Source organism: Chlorocebus sabaeus, chromosome 6, assembly GCF_047675955.1.
Source record: "Chlorocebus sabaeus isolate Y175 chromosome 6, mChlSab1.0.hap1, whole genome shotgun sequence".
NCBI lineage: Eukaryota > Metazoa > Chordata > Mammalia > Primates > Cercopithecidae > Chlorocebus > Chlorocebus sabaeus.
Window position 1 is genome coordinate 20,356,058 of NC_132909.1, and position 25,503 is coordinate 20,381,560.

The 25,503-nt window shown below is 59.5% G+C and overlaps 2 protein-coding genes across 5 annotated transcripts in view; one reads left to right on the top strand and one right to left on the bottom strand.

The window, feature by feature from the left end:
* Positions 1-1,247: 1,247 nt before the first annotated feature.
* On the top strand, positions 1,248-14,294 carry CAPN12 (calpain 12). The gene is made up of 21 exons (XM_007996703.3): positions 1,248-1,822; positions 2,488-2,557; positions 3,166-3,284; positions 4,078-4,211; positions 4,990-5,158; positions 6,571-6,645; positions 6,716-6,801; positions 6,872-6,946; positions 7,572-7,735; positions 7,821-8,053; positions 8,628-8,639; positions 8,831-9,039; positions 9,258-9,300; positions 9,372-9,431; positions 9,937-9,994; positions 10,417-10,481; positions 10,595-10,657; positions 11,336-11,414; positions 13,615-13,731; positions 13,815-13,873; positions 13,961-14,294. Exons 1-21 carry the CDS (start codon positions 1,586-1,588, stop codon positions 13,985-13,987), a joined length of 2,154 nt encoding a protein of 717 aa, XP_007994894.3. The 5' UTR covers positions 1,248-1,585; the 3' UTR covers positions 13,988-14,294.
* Positions 14,295-14,299: 5 nt separating this feature from the next.
* Positions 14,300-25,503, bottom strand: part of ACTN4 (actinin alpha 4) — an 83,547-nt gene continuing 72,343 nt past the window's right edge. For 2 of the 4 annotated variants that reach the window (XM_007996713.3, XM_007996712.3), the window contains exons 12-21: positions 23,081-23,231; positions 21,086-21,194; positions 20,733-20,873; positions 20,471-20,653; positions 20,245-20,379; positions 18,876-19,055; positions 17,728-17,874; positions 16,787-16,867; positions 15,680-15,838; positions 14,300-15,561 (exon numbers count right to left, since the gene is read on the bottom strand). In XM_007996713.3, coding sequence (XP_007994904.1) covers positions 15,403-15,561; positions 15,680-15,838; positions 16,787-16,867; positions 17,728-17,874; positions 18,876-19,055; positions 20,245-20,379; positions 20,471-20,653; positions 20,733-20,873; positions 21,086-21,194; positions 23,081-23,231 — 1,445 coding nt within the window. In that variant the 3' untranslated portion in view covers positions 14,300-15,402. Of the gene's footprint in view, positions 15,562-15,679; positions 15,839-16,431; positions 16,498-16,786; positions 16,868-17,727; positions 17,875-18,875; positions 19,056-20,244; positions 20,380-20,470; positions 20,654-20,732; positions 20,874-21,085; positions 21,195-23,080; positions 23,232-25,503 lie in introns of all 4 variants that reach the window. The other 2 variants (XM_007996717.3, XM_007996715.3) reach the window with 2 other exon arrangements.

Below are 25,503 nucleotides of genomic sequence, written 5' to 3' on the forward strand. Positions count from 1 at the left end.
CTGAGGGAGGAGGGGCTGAGGGCCTGGACTTCTGGGTCTGAGGGAGGAGGGGCTGAGGGCCTGGACTCCTGGGTCTGAGGGAGGAGGGGCCGGGGGCCTGGACTTTCAGGTCTGAGGGAGGAGGGGCCGGGGGCCTGGACTTTCAGGTCTGAGGGAGGAGGGGCTGGGGGCCTGGACTCCTAGGTCTGAGGGAGGAGGGGCTGGGGGCCTGGACCCCTGGGTCTGAGGGAGGAGGGGCTGGGGGCCTGGACTCCTGGGTCTGAGGGAGGAGGGGCTGGGGACCTGGACTCCTGGGTCTGAGGGAGGAGGGGCTGGGGATCTGGACTCCTGGGTCTGAGGGAGGAGGGGCTGGGGATCTGGACTCCTGGGTCTGAGGGAGGAGGGGCTGGGGATCTGGACTCCTGGGTCTGAGGGAGGTGGGGCTGGGGATCTGGACTCCTGGGTCTGACAGGTACAGAGAGGAACAGACACATGCTGAAAGAGACACAAAGATAGAGGGGCCAGGCGTCGTGGCTCACAACAGTAATCCCAACACTTTGGGAGACCAAATGGGGAGGATCACTTGAGTCCCGGACTTCGAGACCAGTCTGGGCAACAAAGTGAGATCCCCACCCCATCTCTACCAAAAAAAAAAAAAAAGAGAGAGAGAGAAGGGGAGGAGGGGTGGAGACAGGGAAATACAGAGACACAGATATTGCCAGAAACAAAAAACAAGAAAGGGCTGGATGCAGTAGCTCACACCTTAATCCCAGCTCCCTGGGAGGCTGAAGCAGGAGGATCACTTGAGGCCAGGAGTTCAAGACCAGCCTGGGGAACATATGGGACCGTCCCCGCCACCCTCCATGTCTACTTAAAAAAATTTTTTTTAATTCACAAAACCTGATCGGGCATGGTGGCTCACACCTGTCATCCCAGCACTTTGGGAGGCCGAGGTGGGCGGATTGCTTGAGGCCAGAAGTTCAAGACCAGCCTGGCCAACATGGTGAAATCCCTTCTCTACCAAAAAATACAAAAAGTAGCCGAGCATGATGGCATGAGCTTGTAATCTCAGCTACTCGGGAGGCTGAGGCAGGAGAATCACTTGAACCTAGAAGGCGGAGGTTGCAGTGAGCTGAGATCGCGCACTCCAGACAGTGATGGAGAAGAAACATGAAGCCGGGGAGAGAGAAGCTGTCAGAGGGAGGGGGAGAGAGGCAGTCTGAGAGATAGACACTGAGGTAAACCCGCCTCCTTCCCCAGCCCCACAGGCATAAGTAGGCAGAAGCTCACCCCCACACTGACCTCCTTCTTGGTGCCCTCACAGTGGCAGCTGGTCCTCCCTCAGCTCTGCCCGCCTTCTCTCCTGCTGCTGGCCAAGCCCATTAAGTTGCTACCTTGGCCACAACTGAAGGCCCCACGCCCTGGGGAGAAAACCACTGAAGAGGCGTCCCTGCTCCCCAGCACCCCAAACCATCAATTAATATTAACGAGCGAAGGCTCCTCGCTGCCTAAAGACCCCCAGTGGGGCTCCAGTGGAGGAGAGGCCCCGCCCCTGTGACTCAGGAGGTTAAAGGGCCTGGTGCCAGCTTCTGAGACCAGTGTCCAGATGGCGTGCAGCAGTGGGAGGGTCACCATCCAGCTCGTGGACGAGGAGGCTGGGGTCGGAGCTGGGGGCCTGCAGCTCTTTCGGGGCCAGAGCTATGAGGCAATCCGGGCAGCCTGTCTGGATTCGGGGATCCTGTTCCGTGACCCTTACTTCCCTGCTGGCCCTGATGCCCTTGGCTATGACCAGCTGGGGCCTGACTCGGAGAAGGCCAAAGACGTGAAATGGATGAGGCCCCATGTAAAGTGTGGCTGGGGTCTGGGGTCTGAGGGAGGAGGGCTGGAGGCCTGGACTCCTGGGTCTGAGGGAGGAGGGACTGAGGCCTGGACTCCTGGGTCTGAGGGAGGAGGGATTGAGGCCTGGGCTCTGGGGTCTGAGGGGGGAGGGCTGGGGACCTGGAATACTGGGTCTGAGGGAGGAGGGGGCTTGGACTTGGACTCCTGGGTCTGAGGGAGGAGGGACTGAGGCCTGGACTCCTGGGTCTGAGGGAAGGGGGCTGGGGACCTGGACTCCTGGGTCTGAGGGAAGGGGTGGGGACCTGGACTCCTGGGTCTGAGGGAAGGGGGCTGGGGATCTGGACTCCTGGGTCTGAGGGAGGAGGGGCTGGGAACCTGGACTCCTGGGTCTGAGGGAGGAGCGTGCTGAGGATCTGGACTCCTGGGTCTGAGGGAGGAGGGGGCTGGGGACCTGGACTCCTGGGTCTGAGGGAGGAGGGGGCTACCACGGGACTGGCTTAGCACAGCTTCTGGAGACCCAGGGAAGCCATGCTCCTGCCCACAGGCTTCCAGGCCTTTCATGGGCTTGGAGGCCCTCACTGCTCTGGAGCAGCAGAGGCGGCAGGGCCCCGGCATGTGACCTTCCCTTTCTTTCTCGGGCTGAGGCCTGGAATCCCCCACCACCCACAGGAGTTCTGTGCTGAGCCGAAGTTCATCTATGAAGACATGAGCCGCACGGATGTGTGTCAGGGGAGCCTGGGTGAGACCCGGAACCCACCTTGAGTCCTCAGATCCAGCCAGTGTCAGCTGGGATCCTGACAGCTCCATCCCTTGGTCCCCCCACTCCCGGTCCCTGGATCCCTCCTCAGTCTCTTCTCTCCCTAAGCCTGCCTGCCTGCCTTCCCTCCCTCCCTCCTTCCTTTTCTCTTTCTTTTTTTCTTTCTTTTCTTTCTTTCTGTTTCTCTCCTCCCCTTCCCTCCCCTCCCCTCCCCTCCCCTCCCCTCCCCTCCCCTCCCCTCCCCTCCCCTTCCCTCCCTTCTCCTTTCCTTCATGGGGTCTCACTTGGTCATCCATTCTGGAATACAGTGGCACCATCGTAGCTCACTGCAGCCTTGACCTCCTGGACTCAAGCAGTCTTCCTGCCTCAGCCTCCCAAGTAGCTGGGACTAAGGTGCATGCCATCATGCCCAGCCAATTTTTAAATTTTCTTACACTGGAGTCTTGCCATGTTGGCCAGGCTGGTCTTGAACTCCTAGGCTCAAGTGATCTTCCTGCCTCAGCCTCCCAAAGTGCTAGGATTACAGGCATGAGCCACCGCGCCCGGCCTCCCTCCTTCCCTCCTCACCTAATCCCAGCCTCTCCTCCCAGGTAACTGCTGGTTCCTTGCGGCCGCCGCCTCCCTTACTCTGTATCCCCGGCTCCTGCGCCGGGTGGTCCCTCCTGGACAGGATTTCCAGCATGGCTACGCAGGTGTCTTCCACTTCCAGGTACAGCTCAGTTCCTCTGCCCATGCCTCAGTTTTCCCCGTGGTGACTTGGTGATATGGATTTCTTTTTCTTTATTTTTTTTCTGAGATGGAGTCTCGCTCTGTCACCCAGGTTGGAGCGCAGTGGCGCGATCTCGGCTCACTGCAACCTTTGCCCCCACCCCTGGGTTCAAGCAATTCTCTTCCTCAGCCTCCTGAGTAGCTGGGATTACAGGCACCCACCACCATGCCCAGATAATTTTTTTTTTTTTTGAGACGGAGTCTCGCTCTGTGGCCCAGACTGGAGTGCAGTGGCACAATCTCGGCTCACTGCGAGCTCCGCCTCCTGGGTTTACGCCATTCTCCTGCCTCAGCCTCCTGAGTAGCTGGGACTACAGGCGCCCACCACCATGCCTGGCTAATTTTTTGTATTTTTATTAGAGACGGGGTTTCACTGTGTTAGCCAGGATGGTCTCGATCTTCTGACCTCGTGATCCGCCTGTCTCGGCTTCCCAAAGTGCTGGGATTACAGGCGTGAGCCACTGCGCCCGGCTTTTTTTGTATTTTTAGTAGAGACGGGGTTTCACCATCTTAGCCAGGCTGGTCTCGAATTCCTGACCTCGTGATCCACCCACCTCGGCCTCCCAAAGTGCTGGGATTACAGGTGTGAGCCACTGCACCCAGCCGGCGATATGTGACTTGGGGCTGTAATTCCTGACTCTGGGACTGGCACAGCAGAGTCAGGACCCAGAGGCAGGGTCCAGGCAGGGTTGGAGGTTGGAAGCCGAGTCCGGCCCTGCATCTTCTCCCGCCAGCTCTGGCAGTTTGGCTGCTGGGTGGACGTCGTGGTGGATGACAGGCTGCCTGTGCGCGAGGGGAAGCTGATGTTCGTGCGCTCGGAACAGCGGAATGAGTTCTGGGCCCCACTCCTGGAGAAGGCCTATGCCAAGTGAGGACCCCAATTCCAACCAGCTGCAGCCCCAAGTCCCCGCAGCAGGCACCAAGCCACAGGGGGCACCCAGAGCCCCCAAGCTCTGCAATCCTCCAGACACCCCACCAAGAATCCCAAACCAAGTGACAACCCCCAGAACCCTCAAATCACAACATCACCTGAGCAACTTCACATCTTTTTCTTTTTTTTCAGACGGAGTCTCACTCACTCTGTCACCCAGGCTGGAGTGCTGTGGTGCGATCTTGGCTCACTGCAACCTTCACCTCCTGGGTTCAAGCAATTCTCCTGCCTCAGCCTCCCGAGTAGCTGGGATTACAGGTGCCCACCACCACACCTGGCTAATTTTTGTATTTTTAGTAGAGACGGGGTTTCACCGTGTTGGCCAGGCTGGTCTCGAACTCCTGACCTCAGGTGATCCACTTGTCTCGGCTTCCCAAAGTGCTGGGATTACAGGTGTGAGCCACCACGCCCGGCCAAGAGTTTGAAATTGTTTTAGCTGGGTGTGGCGGTGTGCACCTGAGGGCCCACCTCCTCGGGAGGCTGAGGTGGGAGGAGGATCCCTTGAACCCAGGAGTCTGAGGCTACAGTGAGATGAGATCACACCACTGCACTCCGGCCTGGGCCACAGGGTGAGACCCTGAAAAAAGTCTCAAAACTTCAGGAATTTCCCCTGGGGATTCTATACCCTGAGAGAGAGGCCCCTACAGATCCCAGGCCAGGGGTGCCTGAGGTGCTCGTACTTGCCTCAACCCTCACCCCAGATCTGCTCCCACAGGCTCCACGGCTCTTACGAGGTGATGCGGGGCGGTCACATGAATGAGGCTTTTGTGGACTTCACAGGCGGCGTGGGTGAGGTGCTCTACCTGAGACAAAACAGCGTGGGGCTCTTCTCTGCCCTGCGCCATGCCCTGGCCAAGGAGTCCCTCGTGGGCGCCACTGCCCTGGTAAGAGACCTGGACTCCCATGCGGAACCCCCACCAGGACCAGAGCACAGTCAGGGGTGTGGTGGGGTGGGCGGAGTGCTTCCTCGGTTCTTCTTCTCTGCTTCTGTTACTGGCTTAGGCTGGCTCCTAAATCTAACTAGTCAAAAATAAATTCATTTGCTCTCATGAATCAGGGGCTTCAGGCACAGCTGGATCCAGATGCTGAGGGTGTTGCAACTATGTTTATTTCTTGTTCTGCGTTAGTGTCACTCTCAGCCAGGCTCTCCCCTCAAGGGCACAAAAGGATCCCCCATAGCTGCAGGTATCTCCTACCACCCCAGGGGTTATTTAAAAAAAAAAAAAAAAAAAAAAGTGCCTCTTTCTGAGAATTTCAGTAAAAGTCCCAGGATTGATTCTCGTAGGCTTAGCTTGGGTCATGTGTTCATCTGTGACCTCATGACACACTCATTCATTCATTGAGTTACTCTAACTCCTTCACTCATTAATTTACTTAAATCCTCTACTGAATTACTGCTTCTCATTTTCTTTTGTGTCTGTCTCTTCTGTATCTTTCTTTGTCTCTATGTCTCTGTCTGTCTCCTCTTTCCATCTATTTTTTTGTTTGTTTGTTTTGAGATGGAATCTTTCTGTGTCACCCAGGCTGGAGTGCAGTGGCACAATCTTGGCTCACTGCAACCTCCGCCTCCTGAGTTCAGGCAATTTTCCTGCTTCAGCCTCCCAAGTAGCTGGGACTACAGGCACATGCCACCATGCCCGGCTAAATTTTTGTAGTTTTAGTAGAGATGGGGTTTCATCGTGTTAGCTGGGATGGTCTCAATCTCCTGACCTCGTGATCCACCCGCCTCGGCCTCCCAAAGTGCTGGGATTACAGGTGTGAACCACCATTCCAGGCCCTCTTTCCATCTATTTTGTTTGTTTTTGTTTTTGGAGACAGGGTCTCATTTCACTCAGTCACCCACGTTGGAGTGCCGTAGTGTCATCATAGCTCACTATAGCCTTGACTTGTGGGCTCAAGATTTCCTCCTGCCTCAGCCTCCGGAATAGCTGGGACCATTGATGAGCACTACCATGCCTGTCGAATTTTTTAATTTTTTGTAGACTTGGGATCTTGCTATGTTGTCCAGGCTGGTCTTAGACTCCTGGCCTCAAGCAGTCCTTCCACCTCGACCTCCCTAAGTGCTGGGATTACAGGCGTGAGCCTGTACCTCTACTTTTGTCTCATTTCCATCTCCCTTCCTCTCCTTTTCTCTGTTGCCTTCAGAGTCACTAACCCTGACATGGTCTCTGAGCTGTGTGCCATTCAGTTCAGTGCTCTGGTTGGCTCCTGCCTTGGTGGCAGGAGGTTGGGGGCAGGGAGGAGCAGCTGCCCTCCTGTCCCCCACCTCGGCCTCACCATCCCATCCCCTGCCCAGAGTGATCGGGGCGAGTACCGCACAGAAGAAGGCCTGGTGAAGGGACACGCGTATTCCGTCACGGGCACGCACAAGGTGAGTGTCCCCCATGGGTGGAGGGGCAGGCCATGTCCAGGCATCATCCCCACTGACGATGCTGCCCCAGGTGTTCCTGGGCTTCACCAAGGTGCGGCTGCTGCGGCTGCGGAACCCATGGGGCCGCGTGGAGTGGACCGGGGCCTGGAGTGACAGGTGGGATGGGTCTGGGGTGGGTGTGGGGCTGGACCCCACCTGCCCGCCCCTCACACTGCAGTCTCTCCAGCTGCCCACGCTGGGACGCGCTCCCCACCGAGTGCCGTGATGCCCTGCTGGTGAAAAAGGAGGATGGCGAGTTCTGGTCAGTTCATCAGGGTCCCAGCTCTGCCTCTGGGAGGGTCTCTGTGCCGAGGGGCTCAGGGAGGGGCGAGCCCCGATGGAAGGATGGGTCCTGATAAGGAGAAACTGTGTACATCGGTGGTAATTTTGGGGCCAGGTTCCATTTTGGGAAGTCAAGGAAGAATTGGTAGTAATATTAGAGTGCCACTGATTGGAGTGGGCTAAAAAAAGTAGTAATGTTAGGGGAATTTGAAGGCATAGTTATCTGTGGAGGGTATAGTATTTAGGGCAATGGAAGAAGGCTTGGTGATATTCGGGGCATTTCTGGAGATTTGGCAATGTTGAGGGGCTGAAGGATACTTGTTGGTAATTCAGAGTCTAAGGGTCTTGCTATTTGGGGGTTGGTGGCAATTTAACAATATTTGGGGGCAGCTTGTGAATCTTGGCGATTTGTGGGGTGTGTCTGAGGACTTGGAGGAATTTGGGGGAGCTAGAGGCCCAGCTATTTGGGGGTCATTTCTGGAACCTGAAGGATATTTGGCAATATTTAAGAAATGTGGGAGGCTTTGGGATCTGGGAGTCATTTCCGGGATCTTGGGACCCCCTCGAGGTGGGGCCGGGCAAGGTCTGACTGGGCCACCGTGCAGGATGGAGCTGCGGGACTTCCTCCTCCACTTCGACACGGTGCAGATCTGCTCGCTGAGCCCGGAGGTGCTGGGCCCCAGGCCGGAGGGGGGCGGCTGGCACGTCCACACCTTCCAAGGCCGCTGGGTGCGCGGTTTCAACTCCGGCGGGAGCCAGCCGAGTGCTGGTGAGGCCGAGGGGCCCTGAGAGGCTTGCCAGGGTGGGGGGCGCTGTGGCCGGCTGGGAAACCCCCTTTCTTCCTCCTCCCCTAGAAACCTTCTGGACCAATCCTCAGTTCCGTTTAACGCTGCTGGAACCCGACGAGGAGGAGGACGAGGATGAGGAAGGGCCCTGGGGGGGTTGGGGGGCTTCAGGGGCGTGGGGCCCAGCGCGGGGGGGCCGCACGCCCAAGTGCACGGTCCTTCTGTCCCTCACCCAGCGCAACCGACGGCGCCTGAGAGCCAAGGGCCTCACTTACCTCACCGTGGGCTTCCACGTGTTCCAGGTGAGGTCCTGGGTAGAGCTGAGGCTCGAGGGAACCCGGAGGATAGAGGGGCGGGGCCAAGGAGCAGGGGAGGCATGGGGGGCGGGGCCAAGGAGAAGAGGGGAGGTGTGGAGGGCGGGGCCAAGGGGGAGGAGGGGAGTGGTAGAGGGGTGGGGCTGAGGGGGATGGGGAGGAGTGGAGGAGCAGGACCGAGAAGGGACGGCGCGGGAGGGGAGTAGGGGGCGAGTAGGGCTGGGGGCCAGGTCTCAGAGGGGGAGAGGGAGCTAAGGGAATGAGAGAGAGGGGCTCAGGGACAGACTGAGGGGCGAGGTTAGGGACAGAGAGAGACTGGAGGTTAGAAGGGCCAGAGGGGACAAAGGAGACAGAGAGGCGCTGAGAGCGCAGATGGAGAAGGAAGGGTTGAGGAGGGGTCGGCGAGGGCCTGGGTCGGGGACTGCGGGGCAAAGGTTCAATAAGGGTCTAATAGGACGAAGAAGGAGGGAGAGGGCAGAGAGGTGAGGAAGGGCAGGGAGGGGACCCTGGGCGGCGGCCACCCCTCCCCTGCCCCGACGCCCCTTGCTCTTGCTTCTTTCAGATTCCAGAGGAGGTGAGTCTGGGATGGGGTCAACCGGCCCTGGGGCTTGGTCAACCTGCGCTGGGAGTGGGGGGCAGAGCCGGGGTCCGGGGGCAGGGAAGGCGTGGACGGGGTTTGGGCAGGGTGGACGGGGCGGGCTGGAGGGTGCGGGGCTGAAGGGCCGGGGGTGAGCCTCGTCTGTGGTTACGCCGCCCCGTTCCCAGCTGCTGGGCCTCTGGGACTCCCCGCGCAGCCGCGCGCTCCTGCCCCGGCTGCTGCGCGCCGACCGCTCGCCCCTCAGCGCCCGCCGCGACGTGAGCCGCCGCTGCCGCCTGCGCCCGGGCCACTACCTGGTGGTGCCGAGCACCGCCCACGCCGGCGACGAGGCCGACTTCACTCTGCGTGTCTTCTCCGAGCGCCGCCACACGGCCGTGTGAGTCCCGGGCACCCAAATCCGACCCCATCCCTGCCTAGACAGGCCCCGAGACCCCCGAGACCTGACCCGCCCCCAGGACCCCCCGCCCCGCGAGGATGACCCCAGGGCCCCACGGCACGGTCCCCACCTAGATAGACCCCACGCGATTCCTCAGCTGAGACACAGCCCCAGCTGGGGCAAACAGCCCCTCCCCACCTCCCATCTGTAATTTGCAGGGAGATCGACGACGTGATCAGCGCAGACCTGCAGGCTCTCCAGGTGGGGGCTGTTCCGGGAGGGGCACGATGGGGCGGGGATCTTGGCCTGAACTAAACTTCCCCGTGCCGCAGGGCCCCTACCTGCCCCTGGAGCTGGATTTGGAGCAGCTGTTTAAGGAGCTGGCTGGAGAGGTGAGGAGGGGGATTGGGCTGAGGGAGCATCCCGCTGTAGCTTCCCTTTGGGGATCCCCCTTCCCCCGCCCTAGCATCTCGGGTGTCTCATTTTGCTTACTTTTTCCTCCCTCTGGGCTTAAATCTCATGACCTTTTCTTGAAATGCTCACAGCTCCTTCCTGCCTCAGGGCCTTGGGCTCAGTCCATACTGACCACCCTCTCCCAGGACCACCCTCCGTCCTGACACCTGCGGCCAGGCTCAGGCCCCATCTAAGGTGTCCCGCCATGGAAGCTCTCCCTGACCCTCCCCCAGGCGGGTCTGCTGCCCCCACCAGCTCCCACAGCCCAGTGCTTCCCCCATCACAGCCATGGCCCTGTGGGGACAGGCCTGTCTCCCCCCACTCCTGGGGCTAGCTCTGAGGCTCTGTCAGCCCCTGCCGTGTCCCTAGCCCAGCCAAGCACAGGGCCTGGCCCAGAGCAGCTGGATGAGTCAATGGCCTCACCAGCCCTCTTTCCTGGATTAGGAGGAAGAACTCAATGCCTCTCAGCTGCAGGCCTTACTAAGCATTGCCCTGGAGCCTGGTGAGTTGGCTGGGATGGGGGCAGGAGGAGGGGTCTTAGCTAGGGGTCCTGCAACCAGAGCCGGTGCCACCCTATGTCTGTGAACCCACGGTGCTGCTGGAAGTTGGGCTCAGGAAGCCAAGGCTCAGCCTGGCGGCATCTCCCTGCAAGGGATCCTGTGTGGGCCGGTGATCTGGGCCACAGCTGCTCGCAAGCTCCCCTTCTGCTGAGAGGCAAGGCTGCCTTGAGCACAGACTGGGCACCCCTGCCTGGATTTGAATCCCAGCTCTGCTAGTCACAGCAGTCAGTGGCTCCCTGTGCCTCGGCTTCTATAACATGGGACCGACAACATCGCCTGCTTGAGAGAGTCGCGTCCACATGGACCTCAGAGTGGTGGCCAGAATGCAGGAAAGTGCTGTGGTTTGATTTTGCTTTTCCTGTAGCCAGCGTCCACACCCCGGGAGAGATCGGGCTCAGGACCTGTGAGCAGCTGCTGCAGTGTTTCGGGGTACATGGGGGGAAGTGCCTGGGTGAGGGAGGGAGTGGGGAAGGGGACGCTGGGGTCTCTCCTCCCCTTCTGGAGAGATTGACCTTAACCAGATGCCCCCACCCCCAACACAGCATGGGCAAAGCCTGGCCTTACACCACTTCCAGCGGCTCTGGGGCCACCTCCTGGAGTGGCAGGTGAGGTGGGAGACTGGGCCTCTTCCCAGAAAGACAGAAACCTTTACTAACAGAGACATTGGCACCCTGTGGGCTATCAGAGCCCCCAGGGAATGAGGGGGGCTGGACTATGCTGACTTGGAGGGACTGGCTGGGCTATCCCTGCCCCCGCCCAGCCTCAGCTTGTCCTCTGGGGACATTGCTCTTACTCCCCTTTTACAGATTGGGAAACAGAAGTCCAAAGTGGTTAGGCTGCTTTCTGGGGGTCCACACCAGAAGAAAGGGAGTTGGGAGGCTGGGCGCGGTGGCTCAAGCCTGTAATCCCAACACTTTGGGAGGCCAAGATGGGCGGATCACGAGGTCAGGAGATTGAGACCATCCTGACTAACACGGTGAAACCCCGTCTCTACTAAAAAAAAACCAAAAAACTAGCCGGGCGTGGTGGCGGGCGCCTATAGTCTCAGCTACTCGGGAGGCTGAGGCAGGAGAATGGTGTAAACCCAGGAGGCGGAGCTTGCAGTGAGCTGAGATCCGGCCACTGCACTCCAGCCTGGGCGACAGAGCGAGACTCCGTCTCAAAAAAAAAAAAAAAAAAAAAAAAGGAGTTGGGATGGGCACCAGGCTGTCTTGCCTGGCGGGCCCCATTTGCAGCCTTCTTCAAGGCCTGGGGGGTAGCCCTGACTCATCCCTCCTGCCTAGGCCATATTCCACAAGTTCGATGAGGATGCCTCTGGAACCATGAACTCCTTCGAGCTGAGGCTGGCGCTGAATGCGGCAGGTGTGGACAGGGCCCTGTGGTGGTTGTGGGGACAGGACCTGTTCTCTCCCACCCCATCGTCTCCAAGTCCCCCCGCTCAGCTGTGGCCATCTGCACCGTGGCCATCCACAAGCCCACACCTTAGCTTGTTGCCAGTCCTTGCCAGGGGTTGGGCGACCCTGAAAGAGGCCAAATAAGGAAGGAGGGCAAGGGGTGTTTGTGGGGTGGGGAGGACATGAAAGGGGGATGTGCCTGGTAGGGGGCTGGGGGAGAGAGAGGCTCCTCCAGGAAGGGGAAGATTAGGAGCTGGTGTCTGAGAGGCTCTGGCCCCCAGGGCAGCATGGTAGAATGTTCTGGATTCTGGTGCCACGAGGTTGGAATCCTCACTCTACTGACTCCAGGAGGGGCTCTGGGCACTTGACTCCATCTCTTCGAGCCTCTGTTTTCCTCTCTGAAATGGCCAGGGCCTGGTGTGGTGGCTCACACCTATGGTCCCAGTTACTCAGGAGGCTGAGGCTTGAGGATGGCTTGAGCCCGGGAGGCTGAGGCTGCCGTGAGCCCTGATTGTGCCTGGGCAACAGAGCAAGACCCTGACTCTCAAAAAAAAAAAAAAAAAAAAGCCAGTACCCAGGGTGGTGAGTCACCCATGGACTGCGGGGCATAGTACTTAATGATCAGAGAATGCAGCTTTCATTACAGAAAGCCGGAGCACCCCAAAGAGAGCCAGCCAATGGCCTCTGCTATGAGGCTGAGTTCCTCCTGATGAGCTGGAACATGCCCAGCACAACATCCTAACCAAGAAACGAAGTCAGAGAGAAAGGCTTTCCATGGGCTCCAAGGCAGATGCGACAGTGCAGGACTGTCACCCTCATGTGGAGGGGATTTGGAGAGTGGGCTGGGGTCAGAACTTGGAGTTCCCAGATCCCCAACCCCACTCCCAGGCCTGTCTGCCACCACACCAGTCTCTACTAAAAATACAAAATTAGCCGGGTGTGGTGGTGCGTGCCTGTAATCCCAGCTACTTGGGAGGCTGAGACAGGAGAATCGCTTGAACCCAGGAGGCAGAGGTTGCCATAAGCCGAGATCATGCCATTGTACTCTAGCCTGGGCAACAGAGCAAGACTCTGTTTAAAAAAAAAAAAAAAAAAAGCCCAAGTCAAAAGGGGGAGAGATGGGGTCAGAGACAGCCAAGGATTGGGAGACGTCGGGCAGAGAGGGAGAGGCTGGGCCCGAGATAGGAACGGAGGTGAGGGAGCAAGGACTCACAGCAGGTGGCAGGCCGTGCTCACGCATCTGGCACCACCGAGTGCCTGTTACATGCCCAGAGTTATTCCAGTAAGAAGGAAACTGTGATAAAGTACCTTGAGAAATTCTCAAACGGCAACTCCTGCAGGCAGCTGAGGGGCTCCAGCCCCTTCTTGGGTCCTTCCACCCCATCTGGCTGGGTTTTCTCAGCCCTGGGCACAGCAGCCTCCACCCCTATGCCCGAGGGCAGATGAAGGCCAGAGGGAGAGTGACCTGGGGCAGGTCACCTGACCTCCTGCTTCCTGCTGAACAGCAGTGGGCACAGCATGGAGTGGCGCTTACTTGGTAGATATTTGTGAAGAGAATGAACACACAGAATGGGGGTGAAGATGGGCTTTGGAAGCAGCAGAAGCCCACGAAATGGTCCTTGGAACTGGGTTTGGCCACGTGGGAAACAAAGGAGAAGGTCGTGAGGCACGACCTTGTATCTCAGAAGGGGTCAAGAACCCATTGTTTTGGGTTTTGGAAAGCTTCCAGTGAGACGCCACAGCAGACACAGTTTCTCAGCTTTAGAAATCGCCTCTGAGGTGGACCGTAAAGAAACCGACTCCATAGGGGATTGACGATATTTTTTGCAGCACAGAAATATCCTCCAGTGCCCACTGGCAAGGAGAGAGCCCCACAGGATTTAAGGAGTAACAGTACCCACACGTCCAGTCACGTGCCAGACGCCGTCCGAGCGCTCTTGTCTTCACACACCCTATGGGGTCCGGGCTGTCTCAGTCCCCGTTTGGTGGATGAGGAAACAGGCCCAGATAATTGAAGGGCCCAGCCTGTGCTTGCCCTGCTGGGATGGGGCAGAGTTGGGGTGTGACACCCTGTGGCATCCACATCCTCCGCAAGGAGGTGGGGTGGGGATGCAATGCTGAGGTGGGTTCCCTGTGGGCCGCTGGGCTCAGAAGCAGCCTCCTTCTAGGCTTCCACCTGAACAACCAGCTGACCCAGGCCCTCACCAGCCGCTACCGGGATAGCCGTCTGCGTGTGGACTTCGAGCGGTTCGTGTCCTGTGTGGCCCAGCTCACCTGCATCTTCTGTGAGTACCACCCCTGGCATGGTGGGGGATGGGGGAAGGGGTACGGTGACTAGTGGGCACTCACCCTGCTCCTCTCTGCACAGGCCACTGCAGCCAGCACCTGGATGGGGGTGAGGGGGTCATCTGCCTGACCCACAGACAGGTGAGCCGGGTGGGAGGGACAGGGCGGCTCAGGCTCCATCCTGGGAGCTCCCTGCCTCAAGCCCACTGTCTTCCTTCTCTTGCTTAGTGGATGGAGGCGGCCACCTTCTCCTAGCATCTCAGGACGGGCGCACCTGCTGCTTGGGGCAGGGTTGCTGCGCAAGACCACCTCCCTAGCCCCTGCCTGGCACGGGCGCTGCTCTCTCTGGCATCCACCCACCTGGAGCTGATCTCTGGCCCCCACCACTCACGGCCGGGTGACCACTCTGGCCTGTGTGCTGCTCACTCAGAAACAAGGACAGTGACAGCCCCTCTTGAGTAGATGACACGAGCTAGTCCACGTTGATAGCTTAGGACAGGGCTAGCTCTGCCCTGGCTCTCCTAGGAGTGGAGGACAGACACGAGAAAAAAGATGACACTGCAGGAATCCTTCTTAAAAATAGTACATGTTTTATTATCCTGTCCCCAGAGGGTGGTTTATCCAGAAACCGAGAGAAAATCAATCAGAATAAACTCAAAAAAATAAAAAAAAAAAAAGGGTAGGGGTAGCAAAACCATCAACCACCAGGCAGCCAGGCCAGCAGCCCACCTCCACCTCTGGAGGGTCCCCTGAGACCCCCGCCCAACGCAGAGCCGGAGGAGCATCAGCGAGGGGCCCGGAAGAGAATCGGCTATGTCTTCATGACAAGAGCAGGAGAGACGGCAGAGATATGTTGCTAGGTGAATATATATTTATATAATAAATCCGTAAGTTAATAAAGTAAATAGTAATCCTCTGAAAGTTTTTAATTCTTTTTTATAGTTTTTTTGTGATTTTTTTTTTTTTTTTTTTTTTGGTTTTTGTTGTTTTGTGTTTTTTCTTTTTTTTTTGGTCCTTAGAAAATCTGAGACACGTGAGGCCAAAGCAAGGCCGGAGCTAGTGGGATGGGGTGGGGTTCAGGGGGGCCCGGTCTGCCAACTCAGCTCCTCTGCTGTGAAAGTGGGGTGCTGGTTGGGGCCCCCATCTCCTGGCAATGGCAAGTGAGTCTGGAGCAGGGAGGGGAGAGGGGCTGGGTGGGTCCCCAGCCGTCGGGTGGCAGTGGCGCCCTCTGCTGGCCCCTCGCAGGGCCCAGGAGGTTCCTGCACAAGGCACATGGGGCTTTGGCCTGGATGGGGGAGGCCTTGAAGGGACCTCAGGGCAAAAGGAAGAGACCTGGGTGTGGTGGGGCATCCCCAGGGCATGGAAGGGACTGGTTTTGCTGTGGGAATCCACTGGCCCCTCCATGATGGTTAAAAAAACACATCATACATATTTACCAGACCAGCAGCACTGGCCCCAAGTCTCCCCAGTCCCAACCTGGTCGGGGGAACCTCCTGGCCAGCCCAGAGAGAGAGAGGAGAGAGCCTGCCCCAGCCCCTCCCTGCCCGCCCACCCACCCGGAGGCCTGCGGAGAGCTTTGCATAGATGCAGAGTGGAGGAAGGGACTGTGGGGCTGCCCCGGCCCCTCCCGGAGGCCGTGGCGGGTGTTGGGTCCGGGTGTCTCCGGGGCCTCACAGGTCGCTCTCGCCATACAGGGCTGTGGAGAAGGACTTGTAGTCGAGGGCGCCGGGCACAGCGTCGGGGCCCTGGTACGGTGCCATGCGGGCAATGCAGTACTCAGCCTGGTCGGGGGGCAGCTCTCTCCGCAGCTCCTCAGCTGTGATGAAGTTCTGGGGCCAGCAGGGTGGGACTCTGAGCCATCCCCACCCACACGCTGCCCCCTCAGCCCCTCCCACTGCAGGGAACCCTCTCGTCAGCCCCCATGAGCCTCGTAGGGGTCTCGCTCACCTTGTCCCCTGCCAGGACCTTGAAGGAGGCGATGACCTGGTCGGCCGTGTCGGTGTCGGTGGTCTCCCGAGACATGAAGTCGATGAAGGCTTGGAAGGTCACAAGGCCGCTGTGGTTGGGGTCAACCAGGCTCATGATGCGGTTGAACTCGGCCTCACCCTACAAGGAGGGGGCGGGGTGGGGGACACGCAACATTGAGTGGGGTAGGGGCAGCCAGGCCCACACTGGTGGGGTCTCCAGGGAAACAGCTGAGAGCAGGGCCCAACCCGCATGTGCGTCCACCCTGTTCCCCACCTGCTCCACTGGCTTTGGCCCCAAGCAGAGCCTGCCACTGCTCCGGCTGCCCCAGAGCCCCAAGCCCCCAGTGCCCCAGGCTGGGGAGCAGGGCCTCTCTGCACCCTCCCCTCCTGTGGTCTCCGACAGCAGGGAACTGGGGTCTACTGCCCTCAGCCCAGGCTCACGAGTTAGCTCTGGAGGGTGGGGAAGAAAGAGAGAAAGAGAAAGAGAAAGAAAACAGGGAGAGAGAGTGGGAGAGCTGCCCCCTCTCTCTGGAGACTTCTAGGGAAGAAGGGGGGCTGGGAAGTCATCGGAGGGACCCCACCCCGGCAGGTGCAGCAGAGGAAGAGGCAGGCACGGCTGCGCTGCTCGGGCGGAGGAGTGTCCCCGAGGACGAGGAAGCTCTGGAGGCGGTGAGGGGGAGAGGTAGGGGAGGAGGAGGAGGAGCGGGCGGCTGGGGAGACAGAGCTGCATACCAGGCTGTATCCTGTGGAGATAAGCAGAGCCCTGAAGTCATCGGAGTCCATGCTGCCTGTCTGCTTCTGCTCCGAGGACGCAGGCATAGCAGAGGAGGCCGGGCCCAGAGTAGGCAAGAGGGACCGCCCCATGTGCACAGCGGGCAGACAGGACAGTGGCGGGGAGCAGGGAGACAGCGGCCCCAAGAGACCAGGTAAGAGGGAAGGTGTCCAGGGAGATGCGGGCAGGGAGGCAAGAGAGCCGTGAGATGGCACACAGGATGGCAGGGGTGGGATGGCAAGGGGAGAAAGAGAGAAGGAGAGAGAGAGAGAAAGCAGTTAATGCCACGGTCCACTGGGGCCCAGGGTGCGGTACCTGCCGGTCGTTCTCCACGTCGTAGCCCAGGCTGATGAGGCAGGCCTTGAACTCCTCGGGCCCCAGCGCCCCGCCATGGTCCTGCCGGGCCCATCCGAAGGCAGGTGTGCGGGAGGGGCGGCGGGCGTGGAAACCAGGATGAGGGATCGGGGTCACATGCAGAGGGCAGGGGGAAGGGACACGTAGGGAAGGGAAACACAGAGTTAGAGGTGACATGGACAAGGAGATGGCCAGGGACACATGGGGCAGGGGGCGGCGCGGGCCCCTTTCATCCTGCCCCCAACCTTGGAAGCTCAAAGGCAGGCAGAGGCCTCTCATACCTCTCTGCCCACAGCAGGGGTGGCAGCTGGATGCTACAGAATTGAGGACAAGTCCCAGGACTGGAGGGGCTGTCCTCCAGGAGGATAGGAGGTAGAGGGGCCCTCCCTGCCTTTGGGATTTGGAGTGAGACAGAAGGGACTGCACCCCATCCTGGGGACACCAGGTGCAGAGCTGAGGCTGCACACTCCTCAGTCTGTCAGCCTGGCAGGGTGGGCTGGGGATGGCAGCAAACTGGCGCTCAGGGCCCCTCTGATGAGGCTGCCGGACCAAATCTGAATTCTAAAAGCACCGTGCAGGGTGTCTGTGTCCAGGTTCACCGACCAGGTTGCAAAGCCTGGGTGTGCTGAGACTTCATCTTCCCCAGGGGTGGTGAGGATGCCACCCCAGAGGGCAGGACTTGGGACATCTGGCCCCCTGCCTGTGTGTGTGAAGTGGCCCGGGCTGGGGTCTCGGTGCCACACGGCCACACCCTGACAGTGGCAGGGCCCTGCTGGCCCTGAGAGTGGCGACCGACGCTCAGCAACTGTGATGGGAAAGGACGGACAGATGCAGAGACGAGGGGGCGGGCTGGGACGGCAACGGCGGGAAGGGAGAGGCCGAGGCAGCGGCAGGCTGCTCACCTTGTCGAAGTGGTTGAAGGACGCCCGGAACTCCTGCATCTGCTCCTGGCTGATGCCCTTGGCGTCGCGGGTGAGGATCTGGTTCTCCACCTCGTTGATGGTGCGGGCAATGGTGGTGAGCAGCTGCTCCCAGCCCACGCGAATGTGCTGCGGGAAGACAGGGGTGTGACTGTGGGCTGGGCGCTGTGAACTGTCCTCACTGTGGTGGGATGTCCTCGGGAGCCTGCCCTGGGGAAAGCCCTTGCTCTCCTGTACACCTCCCGGAGGACATGGGCCGTGGTGCCTCCCTGCTGCCTCTGCCACGAGGCTTATGTCTCCACAGTAAGTGTGTTTCCCAGCTACAGGGGCAGCAGAAGGGCAAGCACCCGTGACTCTTGTGCTGGGATCCCTGTGGAGACTGTTTGGACAGTCTGGTCAATGTCTCACCACTGGCTCTCAGGGGAAAAAAATAAGCCAACTCTGGTTTGAGGCATCTGTGGACCTGTATGGGATGAATCAAGAGTGTCCAATCTTTTGGCTTCTCAAGCTACCAATATGACAGTGACCAGCTTGCAACGTTCCTGGCGTGTTAGCCAGTGGCAGGCTCTGACCCTGAGCAAGGCTGATACTGCTGAGGCCACAGGGCAAACGGTGCCCTCTGTGGGCTCCTGGACCAGCTTGTCCTGTGAGGGGCATTGTCATGGTGATGAGAGCAGTGTTAGGGAAAGTGTAATTTTTAAGAAATGTCTGAACATTTTGATTTAGTCTTTTGAATCTTTTTTCATTTTTTGAGACAGAGTCTGGCTCTGTCACCCAGACTGAAGTGTGTTGGTACGACCTCGGCTCACCTCAACCTCTGCCTCCCTGGCTCAAGCAATCTGCCCACCTCAACCTCCTGGGGAGCTGGGACTATAGGCATGTACCACCATCTAATAGTTTCATTTTTTGTAGAGACAGGGTCTTGCTATGTTGCCCAGGCTGGTCTTAAACTCCTGGGCTTAGGCCATCCTCCCACCTTGGCCTCCCAAAGTGCTGGTCTCTTCAATAATTTTTAAACAGAGTGAAAAACAACAGACAGCAGACAGCTATCTTCTCACTGGCCCGAGCCATTTCCAGTGAGGAAGCCGGCCATGCTGGTGGAAGGGCCAGCAGGCGGGGTGGCCGCGTACCTCCATGGTGTAGTTGGTGTGCTTGTTGTCGAAGATGAGGGCCTCCTGGATGAGCTGGTGCTGCTGCTCCAGCAGGTCCAGGTTGGGCTTGTAGTCCACGATGCTGCGTTCATACTGCTTCAGGTGGCTCAGCTGGTCCTCCAGGGTCCCGTTCATCTCAATGGAGATGCGCCCGATCTCCTATGGGGGTGCAGGCAGTGGGGTGAGGCTGGTGGGCCTGCCACCACTGACCACCTGGAGAAGCCCACTCGCGCTGTTGGCCTGCATCTCCCCTGGGGCCCCTCTGGCCTGGGGCTTTGGCCTGTGGGTCCCTGGGAAGGAAGGCCCACTGCTCACAACTGTCCCCTCCGGTCCTGCCCTCTCGTGTTAAAGCAGCTATGACTATGACAGGGAGGCTTTCTCTGCCAAGCACTCCCCGTGCCCAACTTCATTTTACCCTTGACCTCTTTGTGAGGCCAGGGCTGTGGCAAGCCTTGACTGCAGAGGTAGAAACCGAGGCTCACAGAGGACAGCTCAGTGCAGTTAGAGGCAGAGTTGGGATCTGAACCCTGGCCTGGCCGCAGCTCCTGACCTCGGACACTCCATTTCTCGGCACCCACAAGTCCACATGCTGCGTGGATGGCATGAACCTCAGGGCTGGCCTGCCTGGCACCCAGACCCCCTCTCAGACTTGCTGGGTTTAAATGAGGTCACCTGCTGCCAGCCTGGTTGCCTAGCACGCCGTGAGTACTCAGTGAGTGGTGGCCAGAGCTGCTATCAGAATGACAGCACTCATGTGGCTGGTTGGTCGGTGCAAAAAGCATTTGTTGAAAGAATAAAGTAACTGTTTTCATCCCCATTTTAGAGCTAGGAGGACAGGAGCAGAGGTTCAATAGTGCCTGAGTCTCACAATCATCAGGCCAGGGCATTCGGGGATCAAACCCACCTCCAGTCGACTCCTTAGCCAAGTTCCTCTCTGGAGGGCACTGCCACTTTCGTTTTTGAGACAGGGTCTCACTGTCAGGCTGAAGTGCAGTGGCATGATCATAGCTCACAGCAGCCTTGACCTTCTTGGGCTGTGCACCACCACGCCCAGCTAATTTTGGTATTTTTTGTAGAGTTGGGGGTCTCACTATGTTGCCCAGGCTGGTCTCGAACGCCTGGGCTCAAGCAATCCGCCTGCCTCAGCCTCCCCAGGTGCTAGGATTCCAGGCTCAAGCTCTGTGGACTCTCCTAACCCCGCAGGGTGATCATGGCCCCTGGGTGGTGACAGTTGGGACCTGCTCTGCGAGGTGCCTCAGTCTGCAGGCCCTGGGCTGGCCGGGGAGCCCCTCACTGCGGGAGCTCCCTTGGAACCTTCTCAGCTCTGCGGGGCTCAGTCGCGCCTCACCTCCATCTTGGTCTGGATCCAGGGCCCCACGACGTTGGCCTGGCTGGCAAACTGGCGGCGCAGGTGCTCGTTGGACTGCTGCTTGCTCTGCTCCTCCAGGAGGGCGTGGTCCCGTTTTGGCACCAGCTGCTGCACCTGGCAGAGGGGACGGGGCGCAGGAGAGGTCAGGAAGGTGGCCCCCAGTCCCGCCGTCCTGCCCCCAGCCCCTCCGACGGCCCCGGCCCACCTTCTCCCACTTGGAGTTGATGATCTGCGGGGTGACAGTGGTGTAGGGGTTGCTGCCCGACAGCTTGATGTGGTTGCTCTCAGCGATCCTCTGGGCCTCCTTGTGGATGGCCAGGATGGCCTCGCGCTCCCTGTCGGCGTCCGGCAAGGTGGACTTGAACTGGTCATGGGCTGAGATCAGGCCCTGGGGGAGGAGCTGGAGTGAGGGGGCGGCCCAGCCCCGCAGAGGCTCTTGGGAAGATGGGGGGCTGGGGGGCGCGGACCTCAATCTCCTCGATGGTGTGGACGATGAACATGTCCTGGAGGTCCTCCATGGCGCTCTCCATCCAGTTGTTGAAGGGGGCCGCGCGCTTGGCGTACTCCAGGTGCAGCTGGTCGATGGCCTCCAGCTGCTTCTCTGTTTTCTGGTGTATGGGAGGGAAGGGGGCAGGAACAGAGGGAAGGCAAGTCAATATGTGAGCAGGAGGGCGGGGAGGGGCCTGGAGGGCCCTGAGGAGTCAGAGAACATCCTCTCTGTGGGAGTCGCGGGGAGCTCACGGGTCTGGACACTACTACACCACCAGCCCCAGGGCAGCAGGGGCACAGAGCTCCATGGGTGATGTCACCCCCTCCTCACCTCCAGGGCTTCCCTGCGACTGTGGGTCAGAGAGCCGAGGGCGTCCCACTGGTCGCAGATCTTCTGGCACCGGGTGTTGACATTGTGGGAGTCGTAGTAATCCAGCTCGCTGCGGGCCAGGCAGAGAGCAATGAGGCCCGGCAGGGACAACTGGTGGGCGGCTTGGACCCATCTACCCCCAGGATTCCCAGGCCGGAGTGTCAGGGCAGTCAACATTCCAGGATATCAACAACCAATCAATCACCGCTTGATTCTGGCCCAGGGTACCCCCAGGGTAGAAGGGAAGGGGTGATAACAGGGCTGGTTAACAGGTAATTACCAGGCCTGAGCAGGGAAGGGGCTTCCTCCTGCTCACCCATCCCTTACTCATTCTGCCACTATCAGCTAAGAGTGTGGCCCTTCAACCAGGCCTTGGGGCCTGAGGAGGGGTAGGGGGCAGGGAACGACTCTGGGGAGGAACAGGACATGGGGACCAGGTGAGCCAGCCACAGACAGCAGACAGGGGCTGAGGCCATGCTCCACAGTAGGGCTGGGGGCCTGGGCGCCATTCCCATCTCAACCACTCCATTGCTGTGTGATCCTGGGCAGACCTGTTGGCCTCTCCGTGCCTTGGTTCCCTCAGTGACACAGTTGCTGTGGGGAGTAAATGAGCTGGTACACATGAAGCCCTGAGAGCTCAGTGAGTTTTTGCTGTCGCCATTAATCAGCGCTCAGCAGGGCTGCCCATCCGGCTCATCCTGGACGGTCCACAGGCCTCTGTACTTCCCCCGCAGCAGAACAGACAGGACCCGGACAGCCCTCCCTTCTGTTCCTCCAGGGCTACCGTCCAGAAAGCTGCTTCAGGGACTGCCTATTCCTGAGCAGAGTAATGGGTTTCACATGGCATTGCCCAGGGCCTGAGAAGGGGGCAGGCCTAGGGTTTATTTCAAGTCTGTTTCCTACGAGGTTCTAGGGGCGCCCCCATCACTGAGGAAGCTGCCTGTGTCCCACCCCCACACCCCTGAGGGTGCTGCATCTGTGGCCTTGCTCTCCTTGGCCTGGATGTGGTGGTGGCAGGACCCCTGAGGTGCCCCAACTGTGCCAAAGAAGCAGCTGTGGTTTCCAGTGCTGTGACAGCCCCATGGGACTCCTGCCTCTGGCTGAGCCAATGGGGAACCCTCAAAGCACCCGGGCAGTGGGGGGTAGTGAGTCAGGGAGGAAACCAGCTCTGCCCGGCACGGGGCTCCACTGGGCATCAGGGCCGGGCCTTGGACTCATAGGAATAAGCAGACATTTGGGGGTGACTGTGGTGGGGTGGGGGTGTCAGTGGAAAGAGCAGTTATAGCCAAGGATCCTATTTTTGAGCAGACAGCTATTTTGGGAGCCCTGCTGCCCCTCGAGGGCCTGTGGATTTTCCATGAAGTAATGGCCTGGGCCTCCGCTGCCTGGGCCCGCCCTGCTGCCGGCCGCCTCGCTGGTGGAATAAGGCCCCATTCACCAGCGCGAGCCTCAGCGTACTAATTGTGTACACAAGTTTATCTGACTGGGTGGGGAGGAGAAGGAGCCTGGCCGCCTGGAAGCTCTTACAATAAGTGTATTCTGAGCAAGAAAGGGAAGGGGCCGGGCAGAACAATAGGCTCACTGTGCAGCCCGGCTCCCTCAGGGAGCTGCGGCCGGGAGCAACCGAGGCCGGGGCCGATCCCATCAGGGGGCCAGCAGGAGAGGTGGCACCCCCAGGGACCCCTAAAGCCTGAAGAATCAAGACAAGGGGCCAGACACCTCCCTCCTGCTAGAGAATCCAGATCCTTCAGGTATCCCATCTGGGGCTGAGACAGGATGCGCAAAAGGCCTCATCCCGTAAGGCCCTTCCCTGGCTTCTGGAAGGAGGTGAAGTTGGGGCACTGGGGACCCTATTCCAGGCCTTGAGGCAGGCTGGGCCTCAGCGTGCTGCCACCACCGGTCTGGGCAGGCTGTGGTGGTAGCCAGGTGATGGGAGTGTCCTGAGCCCGCACGTACTTGAGCTCCTGGGCAATGGCGGCGATCTGCTCCACGCGGTCCTGGTGCGCGGCCAGGTCGCTCTCGAAGGCCTCGTGCTTGCGAATGAGGGCTTTGATGTCCGACAGTGTGGCCGTCTCATAGTCCCGGTGCTTCAGCATGGCTTCCTTCCCTGGTGGGGGCAGAGAGGCACTTAAGACCACAGCACGGTGGCTCTGGGGGGCAGGAGTCTGGAGTGGCTGTCCAAGCAGAGGGAGGGAAAGAGAGACTGTGGACCCTACATCCTTCCACACCATTGACGGTGGCATGGAAACTTCCAGAACCTTTTTCTGTACCCTCTAGGGATCTTTAAGCCCAACTGTAACCTGGATGGACCTGGATGGACACTTCAGGGTTGGTGAGCCTGAGAAAGAGATTCCATCTCAACCTGTGTGTCCTAAACTTAGCATCTTTTATTAGTAGGAAACCATACTAATTGGGCCGTGGTAGCACAGCTTGAAAAGGTAGCACCTGTTTCTGGAGGGCTTTGATCCAGAGAAGCACCCGGGGTCAAAGCCCATGTCCCAGCAGGCTTGGGGAAGGGGAAGCATTGGAACCAGCTTCTTCTAGGAGCCTGAGCCTGCACCCGCACAGGTGGCGGTTCTCTCCCACGTCTAAGTGCCCCACGCTGTCCTAAAGTGTCCTGTGTGCAGTGGGGCGGGCCTACCGTCAGGCCCTTTGAAGGAAAGGAGGAACACTGTTATTACTCCCGGATCCTGGCTAATTACACACCCTAGAACCAAAGCTCAAGCAGCCCTGCAAGCAAGTGAAGGTCTTTAGGGAACCGCAGGGAAAATGCCAGCCTGGGAAGGTGGCTGCACCCCAGCTCCTACAGGGACCCTGCCTCAGGGACACCAACTTGGGCTTCCCCGGAGTGGTAGCAGAGATCCCCTCAGCTCTATCCCAGCGCACCTGAAAGTTGCCCGCCCAGTGCAGCCACCAGGGCCTCTCTGGGCCTGTGCCTTCATCTGTAAAATGGGGCCAGCCCCAGCACCTATGTGGCATGGAACTATTCTCAAATTTCAGTGAGGTGGTGTTCAAGCACAGCAGGCATGAAGCCAGTACCAGCGTCACCTCAGCCTCTCCCGGTCTCATCTGTCAGGCACCTACCAGCCTCCCCCCGGGATCGGCCCTGGCGCTGATGGGCAAGAGGTGGGCGGCCTGAGAGATTCTGGCTCCACTGGCACTGCTGCGCAGCCCTGGGGCAGGAGGCTCAGCCACAAGGCAGCCTTGCAGTTCCCTTCTCCAATTGCTTTCTCCCAAGGGCGGGAACCGGAAACAGCAGGTGACATCTCCCTCTGCCTCAGCAGAGTCCCGGCAAGGTGCACTGAGAGGATGTGGGCAGCGGGCCATGGCCACGGCTACCTGGAATCCGGGCCAAGGGATAGCCGGAGTGGGGAAAAGGGGTTGCTGGGGGCTGGTCGTATTTCCAGGAAATCAAGTCCCTTGGAGAAGCATCCACGACGACCCTCCCGCTGTGGGCTGTGGGGGATGGTGAGGGGCGCGGAGCGAAAGTGGCCCACCTACCCCAGGGCGGAAGAGGCCGCTATGACCAGACCCCGGGGTGTGGAGGGCCTGCCCGTCCTGTTTCACATAACTGCTGCTTGAGAGGACACAGGCTCTGAGTCTTGGGAATTAGCAGTCCAGCCCGCCTGGGGGTTCTGGCGGATGCCATGGGCAGACCCGGGTGGATGCCCAGCCAGGCAGGGGTGGGGCAGGGATGTGTGGAGGCCACTGAACCAGCTGGGCCCTGGCCAGGAGACTGACTGGCTTCTAAACACCTCAGGTGAAGGCTGCCCCAGAGCCCTTCTCCCAGGGGTGGAACGCCAGTGGGGCCACTCCACCCAGCCCCTCAGCCGCAGGAAACCATCTGCAGGGCCTCACGGAGCCCTGTAGAGGGACTGAAGAGTTGAAGGGTGGGCAGAAAGACCCCCAGAAGGTTCAGCCACAGGGCAATGCCCAGGCCTCCATGGATAAGGACGGCTGGAGCCACCTGAGCTGTCTGTTGAATGAACGAGTGAATCCGGGAACGGATGGAGGCCACCAACCCACACAAGATGGCATCAGTGCCAACACGCTCTCCTCACACTGGTGCCTTTCTGCCAGGCAAGAGGGAAGTTCGACATTTGGCCTGGCCAGGCCCTTCCTTCCTCCTCACTATCCACTCTCATCTGCATTCTTTTCTGGCAGCAAAGGGGCTGGGCTGCTCTGGGGCTGGCAGCTGTTGCGGGCATGGCGAGCTGAGCTCCTGTGAGGAGGACACGAGCTGGGCCATGACCAGGGCTGCGGGCCATGCGGAGCTGCATACTCACATGCAGCCAGGGTGGGGAGGGGTGAGAAACTGCACTGAGGAACGCAAGGAAGGGCTCAGCTGGGCGGAATGGCAGCTGGAGCGCCCGGGAGAC

What these genes read in the sequence shown, in the direction of transcription:
- CAPN12 (XM_007996703.3), top strand. Translation starts at nt 1,586, where the DNA reads ATGGCGTGCAGCAGTGGGAGGGTCACCATCCAGCTCGTGGACGAGGAG. An exon ending in AGCTGCTGCAGTGTTTCGGG is followed by an intron (nt 10,482 to 10,594) that starts GTACATGGGGGG and finishes CCCCCAACACAG; the next exon opens with CATGGGCAAAGCCTGGCCTT. An exon ending in TCTGCCTGACCCACAGACAG is followed by an intron (nt 13,874 to 13,960) that starts GTGAGCCGGGTG and finishes TCTCTTGCTTAG; the next exon opens with TGGATGGAGGCGGCCACCTT.